The following is a 20,984-nucleotide window of genomic DNA, read 5'->3' on the forward strand; positions in this document are numbered from 1 at the left end:
TTTACCAAACTTGGACAGAAGCTACTTACAATCAAAAGATAGTATCAAGAGGAATATTTTTATTGATTGTTTTCCTCATTTTTGTTGAGTCTCGGAGTTACAGCAAAAGTAGGCGAGACACTGGGTTCCGCGGAACCCTTACAAATTTTTAGTTCTACTGGCTTTTAAAATTGGAATGGCTTTCAAAATTTTGAATACAGGTTTGGCAGGGTTTTATCTATTGTCCATTAATGCCATATTCTGGCTTGATATAAATTATGAGCCTGGTACCTTTGATGTGTATTTAGCTTTAGTTTTCAGGTCCAGGTGAATTGATTTCTGCTCTCAGAGCCTTGGATGTGTTTAAAGTCAATTTCTCATTATCTCCAATATGCTATAATAGATTGACACATGATTGATATAAGTATATTTAATTTCAGAATTACTAAAGAAGAAAAAAATGGTGGAAACATCAAAATTATTTCTTCAAGATCTTGATTGGGCGATGAAGATGAAATCATCTGTCATTGACCCAATAACTGCAATGGATAGTCAATTGCAAGCGTCAGAATCTTTAGATAGTACATTGAAAAAACCAGTCTCTGTTAACAGCATCACTTCAATGGATAGTCAATTGCAAGGGTCAGAAACTTTAGATAGTACATTGAAAAAACCAGTCGCCGTTAACAGCATCACTTCAATGGATAGTCAATTGCAAGCGTCAGAAACTTTAGATAGTACACTGAAAAAAACAGTCACCGTTAACAGCATCACTTCAATGGATAGTCAGTTGCAAGCGTCAGAAACGTTAGATAGTACATTGAAAAAACCAGTCGCCCTCAACAGCATCACTGCAATGGATAGTCAATTGCAAGCTTCAGAATCTTTAGATAGTACACTGAAAAAAACAGTCACCGTTAACAGCATCACTTCAATGGATAGTCAATTGCAAGCGTCAGAAACTTTAGATAGTACATTGAAAAAACCAGTCACCCTCAACAGCATCACTGCAATGGATAGTCAATTGCAAGCGTCAGAAACTTTAGATAGTACACTGAAAAAAACAGTCATCGTTAACAGCATCACTTCAATGGATAGTCCATTGCAAGCGTCAGAAACTTTAGATAGTACATTGAAAAAACCAGTCACCCTCAACAGCATCACTGCAATGGATAGTCAATTGCAAGCGTCAGAAACGATAGATAGTACATTGAAAAAACCAGTCACCCTCAACAGCATCACTGCAATGGATAGTCAATTGCAAGCGTCAGAAACATTAGATAGTACACTGAAAAAAACAGTCACCGTTAACACAATCACTTCAATGGATAGTCAATTGCAAGCGTCAGAAACTTTAGATAGTACACTGAAAAAAACAGTCACCCTCAACAGCATCACTTCAATGGATAGTCAATTGCAAGCGTCAGAAACTTTAGATAGTACATTGAAAAAATCAGTCACCGTTAACAGCATCACTTCAATGGATAGTCAATTGCAAGCGTCAGAAACGTTAGATAGTACATTGAAAAAAACAGTCACCCTCAACAGCATCACTGCAATGGATAGTCAATTGCAAGCGTCAGAAACTTTAGATAGTACACTGAAAAAAACAGTCACCGTTAACAGCATCACTTCAATGGATAGTCAATTGCAAGCGTCAGAAACTTTAGATAGTACATTGAAAAAATCAGTCACCGTTAACAGCATCACTTCAATGGATAGTCAATTGCAAGCGTCAGAAACGTTAGATAGTACATTGAAAAAAACAGTCACCCTCAACAGCATCACTGCAATGGATAGTCAATTGCAAGCGTCAGAAACTTTAGATAGTACACTGAAAAAAACAGTCACCGTTAACAGCATCACTTCAATGGATAGTCAATTGCAAGCGTCAGAAACTTTAGATAGTACATTGAAAAAATCAGTCACTGTTAACAGCATCACTTCAATGGATAGTCAATTGCAAGCGTCAGAAACTTTAGATAGTACATTGAAAAAAACAGTCACCCTCAACAGCATCACTTCAATGGATAGTCCTGTGCCAGATAGTTCAAAGGAGAAATCAGTCATTAACACTTTCACTGCAATGGATATTCAAACAACAGAACCTTCAAATAATACAAAAGATCTGTCTGGCATGAATGAGTACAGAGATCCTGTATATATTTCATTGGATTCTGGATTGTTTGCAGTGCAAGAAATTAAGAAGGGAGGTGAAGTTATTATATCAATTACCCCAGTAACCATAAAAACTGGCAATGATCAACAGTCTGTAAATAAAGATGAAGTTATATATGTAGCTGAGCGCTTGGGATGTTCAACTCAACAAGAAATGAACAGTACAATTCAACAAAAGTTGGACAGCCCCATTGAAATAACACAAGGATTCGATTTTGATGATGAAGACCTTGATGAGCAGCATGATAAAAATGATCCTGATTATGTCCCGTCTTCAGAAGAACAATTATCAGACAAATCCTTAGAAGATGAATTTATTCATAGTCTAAACAAGATACATAATGATGAGGATAGTGTTGCCAGAGACTCAGATACTAGTATGGAAGATGAACATGGGGAAGCATCTAACATCCTACATTGGCCTGCCTTGGAAAAAAAGTCACCTAACAGTATACAAGAAAACAAGGTTATCAGAGATGTAAGCAACCCTGGCATTTATGTACGAAAGGTACAAAAAAGTAAAAAGGCAAGTAAGGCTCAGATGAAGTCTAAAAAAGCTGAGAATGAAAGAGTATATGATAATTTTCACAGCTGTCTATTTTGTGGAGGTATGAGACAACACATAAGCTCACACATGTATGTGCACAAAAACATACCTAAAGTGAAAGAAATACTGGCAAAAGAAAAAAAAGATTTTTCAAAACTCCGAAAACAAGGTGACAATAAGCACAATAAAAAGGTGGTTGAAGAAGGAAAAGGGGAGCTTATTCTTTCAAGGAGACCAGAATCAAATGCTGTGGTATTTGATAGTAGTCAATATGGGCCATGCATTAATTGTTATGAATGGTTACTGTTTAAAAACATGAAAAGACATTTAGAGGCCTGTACAATGCAAACTGTGACAATGAGTAGAAGACAGATTGTAATTATGTCTCAAGTGGAAGCAGGGGTTTTAAGCACTAAACCCTCAAATCTCATGCTCAATGAGGTTTTCCCAAGCATGATAATTGACAAAGTTTCAGAAGTTGCCAAAAAAGATGAAACTATTGTTGCATTAGGGGAAAGCTGGTTAAGACGATCTATTGATAATCGGGAAAAAAGACGCTATTATACCTCACAACATATGAGGCTGATGGGAAAGATGTTGCTTGAACTTCGCTCACTAGAAGGTGAAGATGAGAAAGACTTTGAATATTACCTTCATCCCAGTAGATTTGACATGCTTGTAGGAGCTGCTTTACAATGCTGTCTCCCATACATGGATGACATGGAGGAGCTAAAAGCTCCAAGTAATGGTATAAAGATAAAATATGATTTACGAAGAATGATAACTGCTAGATGGGCAATTACAGTTAAGAAAGATGTTCACTCATTATGTGCGAAAGAATTAAAGACTTGCCTAGAATTGATAAAAATGGAGTGGGGTGAGAGAATAACAAAGTTGGCTAGATCAGTACTGGTTAGAAGAAGTTTTCAAGTAAAGCATGATCTTCCGTCCCCAGAAGATATAAGAAAACTTACCAGCTATTTAATAGAATGTCTTAAGGCTGTGGACCTTAAGGAGGAAAACTACAGCAGAATTGTTCAGCTTTCCCAGACCAGAATACTCATGTATAACAAAAGAAGAAGTGGTGAAGTTGATGCCATCAGGTTAGTTTTTGAAAAAAAGAAAAAAATAACCTGGGGGGGGGGGGATTTGTGTTTAGTATGAAAAATGGTTGAAGTCCGTACCCACTTTCTGATAAGTCCTACTTCAGGTAAATTTGTATTTATGATGCAGCTAGTATAGTTCAGGGATGCCAACCATAATGCATGCTTGGGGTTTGGGGTGTGACCTACATGTATATTTCACTGTTGATAGGCTGTCAAGTCCATTAGCTCTTAAAGATAAGTCCCATTTCAATTAATTATTTAAAGATGCTTAAATGATGCAGGCTGAAACCTTAATTTAATGAACCCTATTATTTTCAACACTGAGTTTTCATTTTATCGTACTTTTGTAAACCTGAAGATATAAAGGTGGTCTAACTAGTTGAGTTAGGGAAGATCTTCTTTTGCTCAATTGGTTAGAGCTCAGTCTTTATATCCCGAGATTGAGGGTTCGAATCTCGCTGGTACCATCCATGGATTTTCACAACAGTACTCATAATAATTGTGTTGCATACCAATGCATTTACTGCATTTTATGGGGACTAAAACCATCGTTAAAAAACACAAATACATTTGGTGTAGAAAGTCCAACTGAAGAGAGTATTTCTACATGTTTTTGTTTGTTTAGTTTCTAAATCCGCAATTAAGAGACATTTATTTCAGGATTTCAAAAATAATGTACAATTTCTCATACCTGTGTATACATGATACATTGTATAAGCTTATTATTACACTTGCATATATATATATGAAGAACTCGCCACAAAATGGTTTCAAAATTTAAAAAATTGAACCCTCCCACCTGCCCCATTTTTTTCAAAAATTTGGATGAAAATCTACTAATTTTAGTTGGCCTTACCTACATGACCTAATGTATAGTAAAAAAAATGACATCAGATCATTAAAAAAAATAATCCATAGCCCCCCACACCCTGAAAATCAAATGTTTGCTGGCTTATATAAAACAAACGTGTTTGGAAAATGTGCTTTTTTTTAATTAAAACTAATTAATCATTCTTTTATAGTCTCAACAGTTATGCCAGCAAGACAAAAGATATTGATGATTTGGACGAATCTCTTGTTGGAGAACTAAGCAAAGTGGAACTTCATCTTTTAAAAAGTCAGGACTTAATGAAAGTCCGGGGAAAGGTGAGGCCTCAGCTTAATTATTATTTTCGAGTCTTCTCATTTAGTCGAAAAAGAGAGACTAAGTGATCCTTCATTCAGTCAGCGGTAGCGTCCACAAATATTCACTCTGTGGTTAAAGTTTTTGAAATTTTGATAACTTTCTTAAACTATGCTAGATTTCTACCAAACTTGGACAGAAGCTTGTTTATGATCATAAGATAGTATCCAGAAGAAAATTTTGTAAAAAAATTAATCTACTTTTTCTGTATTTTACTTTTAGATGGACTAAGCCAGGAAACAACACATTTACTCTGTGGTTAACAATGGTTAAATTATGCTATTTTAAATTTGTACCAAACTTTGACAGAAACTTATGATCAAAAGCTAGTATCTAGAAGGAAATTTTGTTAATATTTTGTACCTGTGTAACTGTATTTTACTTATAAAAAGACTTATATAAAAAAGAAGATGTGGTATGATTGCCAATGAGACAACTATCCACAAAAGACCAAAATGACACAAACATTAACAATTATAGGTCACTGTATGGCCTTCAACAATGAGCAAAGCCCATACCGCATATAGTCAGCTATAAAAGGCCCCGATAAGACAATGTAAAACAATTCAAACGAGAAAACTAACGGCCTTATTTATGTAAAAAAAATGAACGAAAAACAAATATGTAACATAAACAAACGACAACCACTGAATTAGAGGCTCCTGACTTGGGACAGGCACATACATAAATAATTTTATTGGTTTTTCTTCCAGTTAACATTACATACAGTCTGCAGTTAAAGTTTTTTAAACATTCATTAGATTCATAAACTATCTTGGTTTTTATCCAAACTTGGACAAGCTTTTTACAATCAAAAGATAGTTCAAGAGGAATATTTTTATTGATTTTTTTCCTCATTTTTGTTTAGCCTGCGATTTACAGCAAAAGTAGGCAAGACACTGGGTTCCACAGAACACTTAGGAAGGAATTTTTTTCCCAAAAAGTTCAGCAAAAAATTTTTTTCATGTTGATTGTTCCAAAAAGTTTTATTTCCTTTAGGTATGCAACAGTAACATTTGTGGCAACACAAGGTCACTTAAATTGTTGATTACAGCTATCGTTCTAGTTTTTAGCTCACCTGGCTAAGGCCAGTAATGGCCATGTAAGCTTATTTAAATACTTAATATTTAAATTTGCTGTATTTATATTCACACCTGTCAGATTTCAGGTGCCCAGGTGAGTGATTCAGTGTTATTTGAAATTTGGTTTATCAAGTTAACATGACATTGTGATAATGATTTGAATGACCAAAGTTTATTCATCTCTTGAGAATTTTATTTAATCAAAACAATATAAAAGTTGGGAGTTATTGAAACTGTACTCACATTTATATATATGATATAAGAAACATTTATATTTCTATAGGGTAACCGCCCAGTACCTGTATTGATACCTGCTGACCTAAAGGGACCACTTGATTTCCTAGCTTCGAGTTCTGTTAGAAAACAAGCAGGAATTCCAGAAGCTAATTGCTACCTTTTTCCTGTTGTATCTAAAAAATCTGGTAATTATTATTAAAGACCAAATATTAAAGGGGCTTGTTGTTCCAGTCACCTGCAGAACCCTAGTTCATAATTCACCTTTAGCAGTAAACTTTATTTAGGCTTATCTAGAAGAGAAAAAAAAATTAACTAGCCTCATGACATTCATAGTCAAGCTGACTGTTCATACTGTTATGGCAAAATTCTATTGAGTGCTGAGGGGTTAAACTTAAGTACTGCTTTTTTTTGCAAATTTCTTTTAAATCATTAGATTTATTATTGTAGTTTAAAAAAAATATTTCTTAAACGTTTCAGCCATTGGCCTTCTTCAATTCGCTTTATTTTTTATCATCTATAGTCACCGTCAGCTGAAATTCGTAGCGGTTATCTGTAAAAATAATCTGAACTATCAATCGCGTTCACTTGAGATATAGTTTTTCACATTCCATTCATAAATCACCAAAAAAAAAACCACTTCTGACCTACCTTTTAATTGATTGCACTGTGATAATCCTGACCTTCACATTTTACAAGATGATTTTGAATGGTGGAATCCACCATTGTTTTTACCGGAAGTGTTTCCATGGAGTTCAATTTCATCAAATTTGCATAAAGCACGGGAAACCTAATCACATCAATGAAAAGAACATTTAAGGAAAATGCGTAAGTGACGATTGTCATATTTAAACAAATGATCCTCATAGAAACCAAGATGACGGAATTACAATGGAAAACATTTTGAAAAATGTGAAGGTCAGAATTATTACAGTGCGATCACTTAAAAGGTAGCCGCCCTGTTGACTTACTAAAATGAGTAAATATACGAATAATGCAACTGAAATTGAATAGAAAATAAAACAAAACCCTACCTCAAAAATCAGTTTTAATACAATATCATACAAATTCAAATGGTTCACGTAAAAGAAAACTTTCCACTTAAGCATTTTCATTTGTATGATGTCATGTTTTGAAATGACTTAATGTGCCAAAAAGATTAAGGGACTTTCGCGGAATGTTACTTAATTTTTATTTTCTTGATTTCTCCGACCCCTTGTGCATGACTTCTGTTTACTATGCATACGAATAAGAATAAAAGTCATTTTGTCTTTTTTTAATTGCACTTTTTAAAACAATAAAATTGGCAAAGGGTCTGCAAATAGGGTCCAATACATGTAGATTTACATGGGAAGTATATTGTAACAGCCATTATAATGTATATCTCTGAGTCTGGGCTAAGTATATTTTATCAAGAATTTTATCACAGTGTTGTTTACAAAGCTAAAGAAGCATGTCATAATAAAATTAGTTTTTGGGATACGATTGCTTTCAAGCAATCTGTAGAGTTATACCGGTGGCTCAGAGCAATTCCCTCACGTCAATCGTTTTATTCTAAACATTATGGAACATCTCAGATTCTTATGATTGTCTTGCTTTAAAAATAAAAAACAATCAAAGGGATTGAACTTAAACAACTTTCCTATAATATTCTTTTCATAATCTTCATGTTTGATAATTCCCTTGACTTATATGCGTGTTTTTAACAACACGGAAAACCAGAATTAAGCAGTATTTATAATTTAGTGTTTTTATAAATTTAGAAAGACGTCAGAGGGAATTCCCAGTTTTGATAAAATGCGAGAATTCTCTGAACTCCGATAAATCTATTTCTGTCATATATTACAGAACTGAAGTGGAGTTTTTCATAATGTTACCGTTATGAAACTGATATTTGAGATTGTACTTCCATTAAGAAATAGAGAACCATCTAGGTCGTTACCGGTCGTTTAATAAACATTAAATATACGTCCTTGCTCCAGTGTTTGTTTTGGAAATTATGCGCATGCGTATAGATTTCTTGACTTCGAGGGGTTTTAGATTGAATGGTTGCTCTGGATTCCCCACTCAATTAATTTATAACTCGTGGGATCTTTTCTATGTATGTCTGCTATTGAGGGTTATTGTTGTTGCATATCTTTAAATCATATGCATCATTTAAATTAAAATAAATGTATTCATCATCGTAGAACACCCCTTCAGGCGAAATGGAGTCTTCCATATTATCGTTTCGAGTTGTCTCCCTTCCAGCAGTAAATTGCGTGAATGCTGAATCAAACTACTATTAGCTCCTTCTGTCAATAAACGTCGTGTTATATTAAAAACGATCGCAAATTAAACCGATAAATGTGTACGGAAAGGAGTCATGATCACTTGACTCAAAGGAAATAAAATATTTAAAGAGTTAGGAATGGGGTTCCTCCTAGAATTAATGTAGCCTCGTAGGAAAATAGGTGATAAGATACGAAGTGGAATACTTTCTCTCACTCTGAGTCTCAGTGACAGCTGTGGAAAGTAAACTTGGAATTGATAGTACAAAAAAGTACAAAAATCAAACACAATAGGCCTAATTACATTGTTGTTACACTTTTATCCGTGATTGGCTATTTTTTTTAACTATTTTACATGTGCAGTAGAATTATTTTTGAAAATAATATTATCCAGCTACTTGTATACAGGTGTCAATGAAACAACGGCAATCGTATCCCTCAGAGCAATCTGCTCTTTGATTATTTAATTTACTTTAAAGTAATTCAGTTTTTATGTTTATTCCAAATGGTCTGGTTGTATTCAATCTTTCCATCCATCATGCTTCAATATGTCTCCTATAATTTGTAGATCTTTCATAAATTTGTCCCAGGACAGTCATGTCCTGTTGGCAGTGGTCTTTTTCATTAAAATGTTCTGCCACTACTTATTACTGTTATGCTTAATGTCAGCTAAATATTCCTTGATCCTATTATTTAAAGTCCTTTTGGTTTCTCCTATATAAACATGACAGTCACATTTTTTACAGTGTAATCATTAGATTTAGCCAAAATCTGACAATGTAAAAATGTTCAGTATACTGGTATACAAATTTTCCTGAAAATCTGTTGGCGTTTATTGGAGTTACTTCCCTATTTCACAAATTTTTGACATTTTCCATGTTATAAAATAAAAACTTGAATGCCTTCAAAAGTATCAAACCAAAATTACGACAATTGTTCCTCAAGGTATCCTCAACAAAAGTACTGTGGGGATTTTTGATCTGATGATAAACATGACCACCATTACTAAAAATATAACTTGGGAGCCAAAAATAAAGTTTTGCTCATTAATTCATACTCTATTGTATAGAATTAAACATGAAAGGTATTTAAATGTGAAATTCTAATATGACGTCCTTATTACACTTTGTAAACAAAGCCGTATTCTAATGAGCACAAAAAATATGTTTGACACATGCGCACGGACTTACTGTTTATATTAACGTTATTTCCATCGTTATCCTTTTAAATATTTAAATTTAAGAACTTTTATTATATATTTTTATCAAACAACATATATTTGCTCTGCTCTTTGTTTTTAACATATCAAATATGAAATGTAATATACAGACTCCTTGGGGAGGACACGGGAACAGCCAAACATTCTTACGGTATTTTCATACGCTTCGACCTTTAAATATATTGTATTTGTCATATTAGAATCAAAATAATTCCTTCATGTCATGCTCTATGCTCATTTTAACATAGGTAGGCATTATATTTGACCACATTTTACACCTCGCTAACGCTCAGTGTAAAATATCCACAAATATAATGCCTACCAATGTTAAAATGAGCATAGAGCATGACATGAAGGAATTATTTCTTGAATGATATTTTGAGTTGAATTGTACCAATGAAATAATTTGGCGGCGCATTTCAAAATGGTTGCCATTTTACAGCAGAGTTTCAACTTGGTTTGATTTCAATGAAATTGGGTTTAACTTTAAATAGGACCATCGTATGCTGGGTTGATATAGTTTCATCATTCTATGCTCACATGACATGTCCTTTTAACCTTTCTATCTATTTGCAGGATTAAACCCAGCTAGATCTTATGAATCATTAAAGAAGACTTGTACAGAATGCTCTCTTGCTGCCCCTAACCGAATAACAAGTGTTTCCATGAGGAAGTACACTGCTACTCTCACTCAGGTAGGTATATGTTGTGTACAAGTTATCATTTTGTACAAATTATAATTTGTACAAAATAATAATTTGTATTTTGACTTTGTACGAATTGTAAATTTTACAAAATGTGCTTGTACAAATTAAAATTTGTACAAAATAGGACAAAAATTCACTTATAACTTGTACAATAATTTTTCATATGGATTTTTGCGAAAAAAGCATTGATACACATTATTGAATTGCTACTAAATGACCAGACAGTACACCTACAATGTGTAAGTTACAAAATTTAAAAGTAGTTCTTTATCATTCGTTATCTTTATCATTTGAGCAGGTGATCTGGTGATTTATGGAATCAGGTATTGCACACTATATTTCATACCTGTCAACTGACCTGCATTCAGCGGGTGTGACCTGAGATTTTTGACAATTCTGAGGTATCAGCCGGAACACCCGCCGGGTCATTGAAATGGGATTTTGTTGTAAAGAGATATTAACATATAAGTGCTATATATAGAAACAGAAATAAGAAACAATTCAGATTTTGACATATTTTGCAGTCACGGAACGACCTCTAGTAGGGGTGTGGCTATTCTCATTAAAAAGTCACTGAATTATAAGTTGATAAATAAACATAACGATGTAGATGGATGATTATGTCTTTTAAATGTAGAAATTGGTAAAAGCGTTTTTACACTAATGTGTATATATGCACCTAATTGTAAAAGTAATAGAAATATATTTTTCAAAACAGTAAATAATACATTAAAAGAACAAGGGATAGGAATTACGATAATGGGGGGAGATTTCAATGATACGATGAAAGCGATAGACAGGAAAAATGCTCGTTCAGAGGTAAAAAATGTACAATCAGTAAATAGTTTGAAATCTCTAATAAAAACAAATAACTTAACAGACCTTTGGAGATATTCAAATAAAAATAAACAACAATATACTTGGCGAAGAAAAGATAAATCACAGGCAAGTAGGATTGATATGATTCTGATAGGTTCAGATTTCATACCACTAGTAGAATGTTGTAAAATTAAACCTTCAGTTATTGATTCTACGGATCATCAAAGTGTTTTTATGAAGTTTAGAACTGGTGCATCAGAAAAGGGAAGGGGGTACTGGAAAATAAATAATTCTATATTAGAAGATAATGATTACATACAATTAGTTAATCAAGAAATGGAAAGCTGCTTTATGGGTAATCGTAATTTAAAAAACCTTGGTTTAGCATGGGATATATTTAAAATAAAGGTAAGGGAGGCAACTATAGCTTATTGTAAATCTAAAGCAAAATTTACAAGAGAAAACTTACGAACTCTTGAAAAAAAATTAGAAATAAAATTGAAAATAAGAGATGAACAAGAATCTGAGAATAACGTTTTAGATATTGAAGAACTTGAAAATAATATTGCCAAAATTTATGAACAAAAGGCTAAAGGTGCTCAAATAAGATCACGAGAGAAATGGGTTGAATTTGGGGAAAAAAATAACTCGTACTTTTTAGGGTTAGAAAAACAGAGACAGGTAAAAAAGTCAATCAATAAATTAAAAGGGGAAAATGGTGAGATTTTAACAGATCAAAGTGATATACCTTGTAGTATTAGAGAATACTATAAAAAGTTATACTCGACGCAAAGCCCTGATAAAACATCAAGCGACAAATATATATTTGAGACAAAACTTGATAAAGAAATGGATAAAAATGGTAAATCAATTTGCGATGGGGATATTACAGTAGAAGAATGCTCAGATGCTATTTATAAAATGAAACTTAATAAATCCCCTGGATTAGACGGTTTAACAGTTGAATTTTATAGAAAATTTTGGGATAACTTAAAGTTCATAGTAGTAAACATTCTTAATATCGGATACAAAGATCAAACACTTACATATTCACAGCGTACAAGTGTATTAACGCTTTTATTTAAAAAAGGTGATCCATTGTCACTAGATAATTACCGTCCTATTTCTCTTTTAAATATTTACATGAAACTTCTATCGTTCGCTCTAGCACAACGATTGAAAAAAATCTTACCAAAATTGATTAAAGAAGATCAGACTGGATATGTTAAAAATAGATTTATTGGTTTTAATCTTAGACAGATACAAGATATTATAGATTTTACTGATTTATACAAAATTGAGGGGGCTATAGTCTTTGTTGATTTTTCTAAAGCGTTTTGACTCTCTAGAATGGAATTTTATGTTTTCAGTTTTAAAACATTTTGGATTTAATGAATCTTTTATAAGATGGGTTAAGACTTTAAAAACACAAGAGGTATACGTCAAGGGTGTCCTTTATCTGCATTATTATTTGTTTTATCTGTGGAAATTATGGCTTCAAGATTAAGAAACAATACTGATTTTAAAGGTATCAGAGTCAAATTAGATTGCAAAAATCATACTATAAAAATTTCGCAACTGGCAGATGATACTACTTTATTTTGTTGTTCTAAATATGATGTTCAAGTAGCTATGAATGAAATTGAAATTTTTGGTTCTTATTCAGGGCTGAAATTAAGCAGAAACAAAACAGAGGGGTTATGGGTAGGAAAACTTAAATCTTGTAAAGACAAAATTGAGGGAATCCACTGGAGCAATGGACCAGTTAAAACTCTTGGCATTTACTTTGGGCATTGTACAGAGGAATGTGAAAAACTAAATTGGGAAAATAAGATTGAAAAGATGAATAAATTATTTTATTCTTGGCAAAAAAGAAATCTTACTATTTTTGGAAAAATTTTGATAATTAAAACATTAATTGTGCCCATTTTTACTTTTGTGGGATCTGCTTGCAGAGTTCCAGAGAAATTTTTAAAAGAAATAGAAAAAAGTTGTTTTAAATTTATTTGGGATAATAAACCAGATAAAGTAAAAAGAAATTCAATTATTGGTTATAGGAAGATGTGGTGTGAGTGCCAATGAGACAACTCTCCATCCAAATAACAATTTAAAAAGTAAACCATTATAGGTTAAAGTACGGCCTTCAACACGGAGCCTTGGCTCACACCGAACAACAAGCTATAAAGGGCCCCAAAATTACTAGTGTAAAACCATTCAAACGGGAAAACCAACGGTCTAATTATTGGTCCATATGAAAAGGGGGGTTTGAATATGATAGATATCAGAAGTTATTTCACTGCTTTAAAAGCTATGTGGGTAAAAAGACTAGTAAATGATTGTGAAGGAGGGTGGACAATTATACCCAAACACTATTTTTATAATTTTGGGTCAAACTGGTTAGTGTTTCAAACAAACAGTGGGTATAAGGCAGACGAAAGCATTGAAAACATCCCAGATTTTTATAAAGATATTATAAAATGTTGGAAATTAACTGGTGGAGGTCTAACTATAAAACCAGAAACATTTACAGATATAAGAAAACAAATATTATGGAACAATAAATTTATTAAATTTGAAAATAAAGCTATATTTTTAAAATATTGGATTAAAAGCGATCTTATTTATGTAAATGATATCATAGATGAAAAAGGTTGTATTTCTCAAGACATCATTTTAAATAAACTATAAAAAAAACTGGATGGCTGAAATTAATTTAGTAAAGAAATCTATACCAAAAGACTGGGCAGCAATTTTAAAATCGGAAAATTCTGTAAAAAGTATTGTTAATATAAAAAGAAACCAATTTATATTGGATGGTTTACCTATAAAATTAGAAGCATTAACAAATAAATTTTTATATAAGTCTCTGATAAATAAAAAAATTGAACCAGCTATTGGACCCAAAAAATGGCTGTGTATATTTGATATAGATGATGTGTTATATCAAAACTATCTATATAAATTTTTATTCAGATATTTAAAAGAAAATAAACTTAGAATTTTTAGATGGAAATTACTACAACATATTCTACCTACAAAGAAACTTTTATGCAGGTGGAAAATTGTAAACAATAGTTCTTGTAATTTTTGTACACAAGAAGAAGATTATGATCACTTCTTTATACTGTGTCCTTATTTAAAACTTTTTTGGAATAAAATAGATGAAGTTTTAAAGAACAGTAAACTAACTTTTAAGATAAAACTAAGACACTTAGTATTTGGATATAAAACTTCTGAAGAAGAATATTTTGACTTAAACTATTTTTTAACAATTGTGGGGTTTTTAATTTACAAAGCCTACTACATATCTAATCAAAAGACAAAATATGTCAATGTTTTCTCAATTTTTCTCAATGAGTTCAATAGAAGAGTATGTTTGAAAATTAAAAGTAATGTTTTAGCAACTATTAGAAAACATATGAATAGTCATGTTATGTGATTAGGTGATATTATCTAATATATATATATGATGTAAAAAATGTAATATGTATTTTGCAACTAATCACTACCCTGATTGATTAGTGGATTGTAACAGGGAAAATCAGGAGGAGCTTGGACTCCTGAATGATATTGTAACAAGCCAATATTTGAAATAAATATTTATTTATGTTGTTAAAAAAAAAAAACAACATACAAGTGTTTGATTTTCCAAAGAAACATGTATGATAAATAACCTAAAGAAGTCCAAACTGATTTAGACTTGAGTCAGTTGGTCCAATGACTGTATAGTATTGCTTTAAAGTTTGAAAGAAGTAACAATCGTTCTGATGGAAAACGCATGATATTAATTCCAACTGATTGCTAATTTTTATGAATCTTTTCTAGATGCTGAATCTTGATGGAAACCAGTTGGAATGGGTTTGTCGACACTTGGGACACAGTGCAAATGTACACAAGACCCACTATCGCCAGATGTCTGGTTTTATTGAAAGAGTCCATGTATCTAAGTTAATGTTGGTGCAGGACATGAATCTGACAAAGAAATATGCTGGAAAGAAACTTGAAGACATTGACATAACAGGTAGTTATCTGCTTCTCATTGTATTCACAAAAGGTATAGAACTTAAGGAAGCGACCATTAGATTCTTTTGGGGTGGGGAGGCAGATATTGGATAAAAATATTCTGTCCCTTAAAACCTGTTACAGGTTGCATTTCTGTAAATATTGACAATGCAATTTCCCATAGGAACTCTTTTTACGGCTAAAACTACCACTTTTACTATGAAGTACTAATAAAGGTCCTTCTTTGTGTATAATTTTTAATTGGAAAAGTCGACAACTATTTAGTATCCTTACACATGAAAATAATTCCAGGTCTTACAGCTACATGTTTTCTGCTGATATATAGTCCATTTGATTTCTATAAATCTTCAGAAATTAATTCTTAAAAATTCATTTTTACTAATAAATATTTTTTTTCTTCATGTGTGTTAAAGGGAAACTTCGCAAAAAAATCAAAAATTGATATTATGTCCATTCTGTATAAAAATGCTCAAATTTATAGATATTAAAGTTTTATTCCGCTAAATAAGAGATCACCATCGATTTTAAATTTTGAGTATCAGTTCTCTGCTCTCCGCCATCTTGTCACCTTCTCCGATGAAAAATCCCGATATGTCTATAAACCACAAAGGAACAAAACTACAGTAAACGATGTAGTCGTAATTGCGTGTCGAAATCTTGTCAATCGTACGGTTGTTTTATCTGACTGACTAACTTGATACGGAAAATGGTCTTATATTTTTAAATAACCATATAGTCTGTTATTTTTAAACTGTTAATATTGTAATTAGTTAAAAAGTCAAAGTTCAAATCATAAATAAGTGTTCCGTGGAAATTGTTTTCGAAAATCTAATTCGTTCATAATTCTTTCAAGTAATAAACTTTATTTAAATAAATTCGGATCTTCCCTCATCGGATCACCAGCATGGCTAAAGGTATTACTCCCAAAGGTATTGGAAGGGGTGTAAGGTGACACGTCCAGGTATTCAATCGATTTCCTGTCCGGCGGGCTTGCAAGTTCATGCATCGTTTCACTTCTGTAGGTATTGATCAGTGTACACGACCGTTACTTATAACTTTCCATTTTGAACTATCAGGTGCATGTATAATATACATTTTTGTCTTGCGTGTCCGAAAGTGATATAATATACTAGTCATTACTGAACTCATACGCTTGTTTATAAATAACATTTCTGGTGTAAATAATATTATTTATAAAAAAAAAAATAATACAAAAAAAAATTGAAGAAATACAAATCTATTTACATATTTTTCCTAGGGTTAATTTGGGAAAATGTAATATATACTCGTTGTCAATAGTTTAGGACAGATTGGAACATACCAGAATTATTGATTTAAAAAAATGTGCGCACTTGTCGACGATTCGTGTATACATACGCCTGGATAGAAAGTTACGGAACTATAGTCAGTAGCGCAATTTAAAATATGTATACATGTATACATTGAACATAAGAAAGAAACATACATTGTGTGTAAATTGTGGTAAAAGTTTTGTAAATAGACTAGTCCACGTATGCCAACAGTATGTAATCAACGAATTCGATAGACTATTGTATACCAAAAGAAGAAGAAGAAAAAAAAAGAAACAATTTGATTTAAATACAGGTCAATTTATAACTTGCTTTGGTTCATCGAAGTTAAGAACATAGTAAACTCACAGATTTATATATCAATTAGATTGTTCTCGAATAAAGGACGAAATTCGTCATCATCACAATTGTTCCAACATTCATGTAAAATATATGCAACTGGACGTACACTAATAATCCTCAAGGGATGTGAATATTTTCTAGGAAAACTATTGAGTATCAATTTCGGGATTTATTTTCTTTCTTGATATTCAATGACAGCAAGTTAAAGAATAAACTGCTTGTCGGATATTTGTCCGCTTTAGGGGTATTCTTGCAAGTTGAACAGACTTATAATAACATTCAAAAATAGGGAAAGATAACATTAAATTCGTCGTCTTTAATTTTAAACATCGTTGGTCAAATAGTTATTTAAGTATATATATACGTTGGGAGACGACGATTATTATAGTAGTCTCAGATTTTAATAAGGACGTTCCCGATTATGAATAAATTTGGTCGACGTTTTTCACACTTGAAAAGAATATCTATTCGTAATTTTTCGATTCCATTCCAATACAAAAGTATTTTTTCTTTATTCGTACATATTATATTCCGCTTCGGTAGAGTTATCTTCAGATAGTTTCATATATTAATTAATACATGGCTTTCAAAAGTCTAAATGTAAGTGTTCTCGTACATTTTTTCGCCTAATAAAGACAAATAAAAATGATTTAGTAAAGCTATTTCTAATTTCTAAGTCCCCCTTTTTTATGAGACATAAATCAAGGACAAGACTTGTATATCATTTCATTCTGACATATGAATTAAGTTTCCCGTCTTTAACCGAAAATTGTGTATTTCTTAGTAAATTAACTTATTTGAATTCAAATAAATAATAGCACCAAATATAATTAAATAATTCCACGGCGACCAATTTTTATTTGTCACCAACTTGAATATGTATTTTTAATGTGTGTATTAAATGCTCCCACTGATCCGAATAGACAGTCACACCTGGCAAGGTGTGCCCTAGAGGCGTGGTTAAATTTCGAAGTGCAAATAACAATTTACCTTTCAACAAGCCATCTACGAGTATTGCCACAGAACCGTGAATACACACATCGTATAAACCTAGTCATAGCAGAGATAGTAAAAGGTCAATAATAGTACACCAACATATTGTCTTGACAGATTATTGTACTTTAATTTGTTCACCTTATCAGTCCGAAAATGCATTTATTAAAAATAAATTTTTTGTGTTGTCTACAAAAATAATTCGAATATATACGTTTAACATAGATAATTTATCTCACGAATGAGTACAATTGAACGTCTGTGCGTTTTATCTTCTTATTATCGGATGGTTATTAGATAAAGCATAAGTCATCGGCGCGCTTACGATTACGTTAAAATATGATTAAAAACCAAGACTTTTAATGATTGTATTTTAAATCCCGGCATGCAAAAATCAGGAGAAAACGTCACGACCTACAGGAAGTAGTTGATATTTTTTCATTAATTATTGAATTTCTCCTTTATTACTGCACATATAGCGATAAAACTTTGTGAATATATATATTATGTCATAATGAACATATTTAAACCATAAGTAAAAAATCGTGAATTTTCCCTTTAATGTATGATATATACAAACTCTGACTATGAAAATCATAATATGTCAAAAACGTTACTATTCTTCTTCTTTTTCTTTTTCTTTTTCCGCCACTTTAAAATTGAACTTGTCCGCAGCGTTTCTCCAAAACCGCTTGTCAGATTAACTTAGGGTTTCATAGAATGGTAGACTAATATGTCTAGATGAGCCATCAATCTTTCGTTTGTGCATTGGGGTCTTATAAGGGGTATTTTGGGGGGTAGAAAGGAGGGAGGGGTTTACTATAGAACCCTATGGGATTTTGTTTTCTAAAATTTTCAAATGAATATAACTTGAAAACTGTAAGTGATAGATACATGCAGTCTTCAGAAATAATAATGGGACAATAGAACAAATCATATGAAATATAGGGGAGCCCCTGGGGGGTCATCCCCACCCCCTTCAATTTCAGAATATGCTTTTATCTTTTAAACAGTCCAGATCCCTACCCCTAAACCATATATATTCTTGTATGGGACAATAAAACTAATCAAATGAAATTAAAGGGAAGTCCCCGGGGGTCATCCCCACCCCGTTCCATTTGAGAATGTGCTATTATCTGGCAAACGGTTCAGATCCCCACCCCCAAGTCATATATATTCTTGTAGGGGACAATACAACAAATGAAATGAAATAAAAGGGAAGTCCCTAGGGGGTCACCCCATCCCCTCTTATTTGAAATCTTGTAAACGGTCAACATCCCCACCCCTAAACCATATATATTCTTGTATGGGACGATAAAACTAATCAAATGAAATTAAAGGGAAGTCCCCGGGGGTCATCCCTACCCCGTTAAATATGAGAATGTGCTATTATCTTATAAACGGTTCAGATCCCCACCCCTAAACCATATATATTCTTGTAGGGGACAATTAATCAAATGAAATAATTTAAAATAAAAGGGAAGTCCCAAGGGGGTCACCAAACCCCTCTTGTTTGAAAACTTGTAAACGGTCAACATCCCCACCCCTAAACCATATATATTATTGTATGGGACAATAAAACTAACCAAATGCAATTAAAGGGAAGTCTCTTGGGGGTCCCTCACACCCTTTTGTTTGAAAACTTGTTAACAGTCAAGAGCCCCACCCCTAAACCAAATGTATTCATGTATGAGACAATAAAACAAATCAAATGAATATGGGACCATATGAATGGAGAGTCATGTGTGCTTTGTTTGGGAGACTTCGTAACAGCATCCTGTTACAATTACTTCTTGTTTCTATTTAAATTAAGGGCTATTCCAGAAAAAAATGTATGGGGGGGGGGGGGGGGGGGGGTTGGAAGGCAGTTTTTGTCAGCACCCGCCACCCAGACAATTGTAATTGAGAATTATAGTGCGTTAAAGTGTGAAAAGTTGCTCTGATACCCATCACCCATGTATTAGTAATATAATGTGCCTTCCAACCCCCCCATACATTTTTTTCTGGAATAGCCCTAATATAAAATACTCAATGGTGTAAGTATGAGTAGTGTATCAGCCTTCCATTCAAAACAAAAACATTAGACATGTGCTTTAAACCTGTTTCAATGTACCATGTGACTTTAATACTCATTTAAATAACTCTGGTCATGTGATTACAGAGTTTTCTGTTTGCATGTTTTTGTATTTCTCATTGCATACAGAAAGATCAGTAATCACATGACCAGAGTGACTGACATTTTAGTTGTACTGACTTCTGTCAATTTCTAGGTCCAGACGAGACGTATCTCTGTGTTAACAGTAATTTAATAATATAATTGCATTCAGGGGTGGCTAGAATATTTAATTTAAATAGAACAATTGAATCAGGCATATGCTTTCAGCACTTGCAGCTTACAATCCTCAAATTATACTACTTGAATGATATATGCTTGCAAATCACTAGCATTGAATGTTTGGTTCATGAAATATCTGGTTTAACAAACTTTACTTAAAATTTCTGATTCAAGATGGTGGAATCACTCTCTTGGATTTAGAGTTGCTGATTTTTTTTTATAAAAAATTATTTATTTTTAAGACATAGTTTTACCAAGTGAAGAAACTGACGGAAGTGATGAAGGTGATGAAAATGAAGACTGCAATGAAGGCATCCTTGTTAAGGCTATAAACAAAGACAGGTAAGTTTTCTATATATTTACAAAATTCCCTCTCATCAGCAACCACATGGCATGCCATATACAGTCGTGCAGACTGATACACTTGATACTTTGTAGAATGTTTTATCAAATTGTAATTACAACCCAACTCCAAAGGAAAGAGGGGTATGTTTTACCTGTGTTCATCCATCATTCTACACCTTTTTAGCTCACCTGGCCCAAAGGGCCAAGTGAGCTTCTCCCATCACTTGGCGTCCGTCGTCGTTAACTTTTACAAAAATCTTCTCTGAAACTACTGGGCCAAATTAAACCAAACTTGGCCACAATCATCATTGG

The 20,984-nt window shown here is 32.7% G+C and overlaps 1 protein-coding gene across 2 annotated transcripts in view; it reads left to right on the forward strand.

The window, feature by feature from the left end:
• The window catches only part of LOC143063743 (uncharacterized), a 62,326-nt gene that overhangs the window by 34,283 nt on the left and 7,059 nt on the right, over positions 1–20,984 (forward strand). For both annotated transcript variants that reach the window (XM_076236104.1, XM_076236105.1), the window contains 6 exons: positions 420–3,807; positions 4,833–4,956; positions 6,359–6,497; positions 10,375–10,493; positions 15,150–15,345; positions 20,570–20,669. In XM_076236104.1, the coding sequence (XP_076092219.1) occupies positions 440–3,807; positions 4,833–4,956; positions 6,359–6,497; positions 10,375–10,493; positions 15,150–15,345; positions 20,570–20,669 (4,046 nt within the window). In that variant the 5' untranslated portion in view covers positions 420–439. The remainder of the gene's footprint in view (positions 1–419; positions 3,808–4,832; positions 4,957–6,358; positions 6,498–10,374; positions 10,494–15,149; positions 15,346–20,569; positions 20,670–20,984) is intronic.

The sequence above is a fragment of the Mytilus galloprovincialis genome, chromosome 2 (genome assembly GCF_965363235.1).
Source record: "Mytilus galloprovincialis chromosome 2, xbMytGall1.hap1.1, whole genome shotgun sequence".
Classification (NCBI taxonomy): domain Eukaryota; kingdom Metazoa; phylum Mollusca; class Bivalvia; order Mytilida; family Mytilidae; genus Mytilus; species Mytilus galloprovincialis.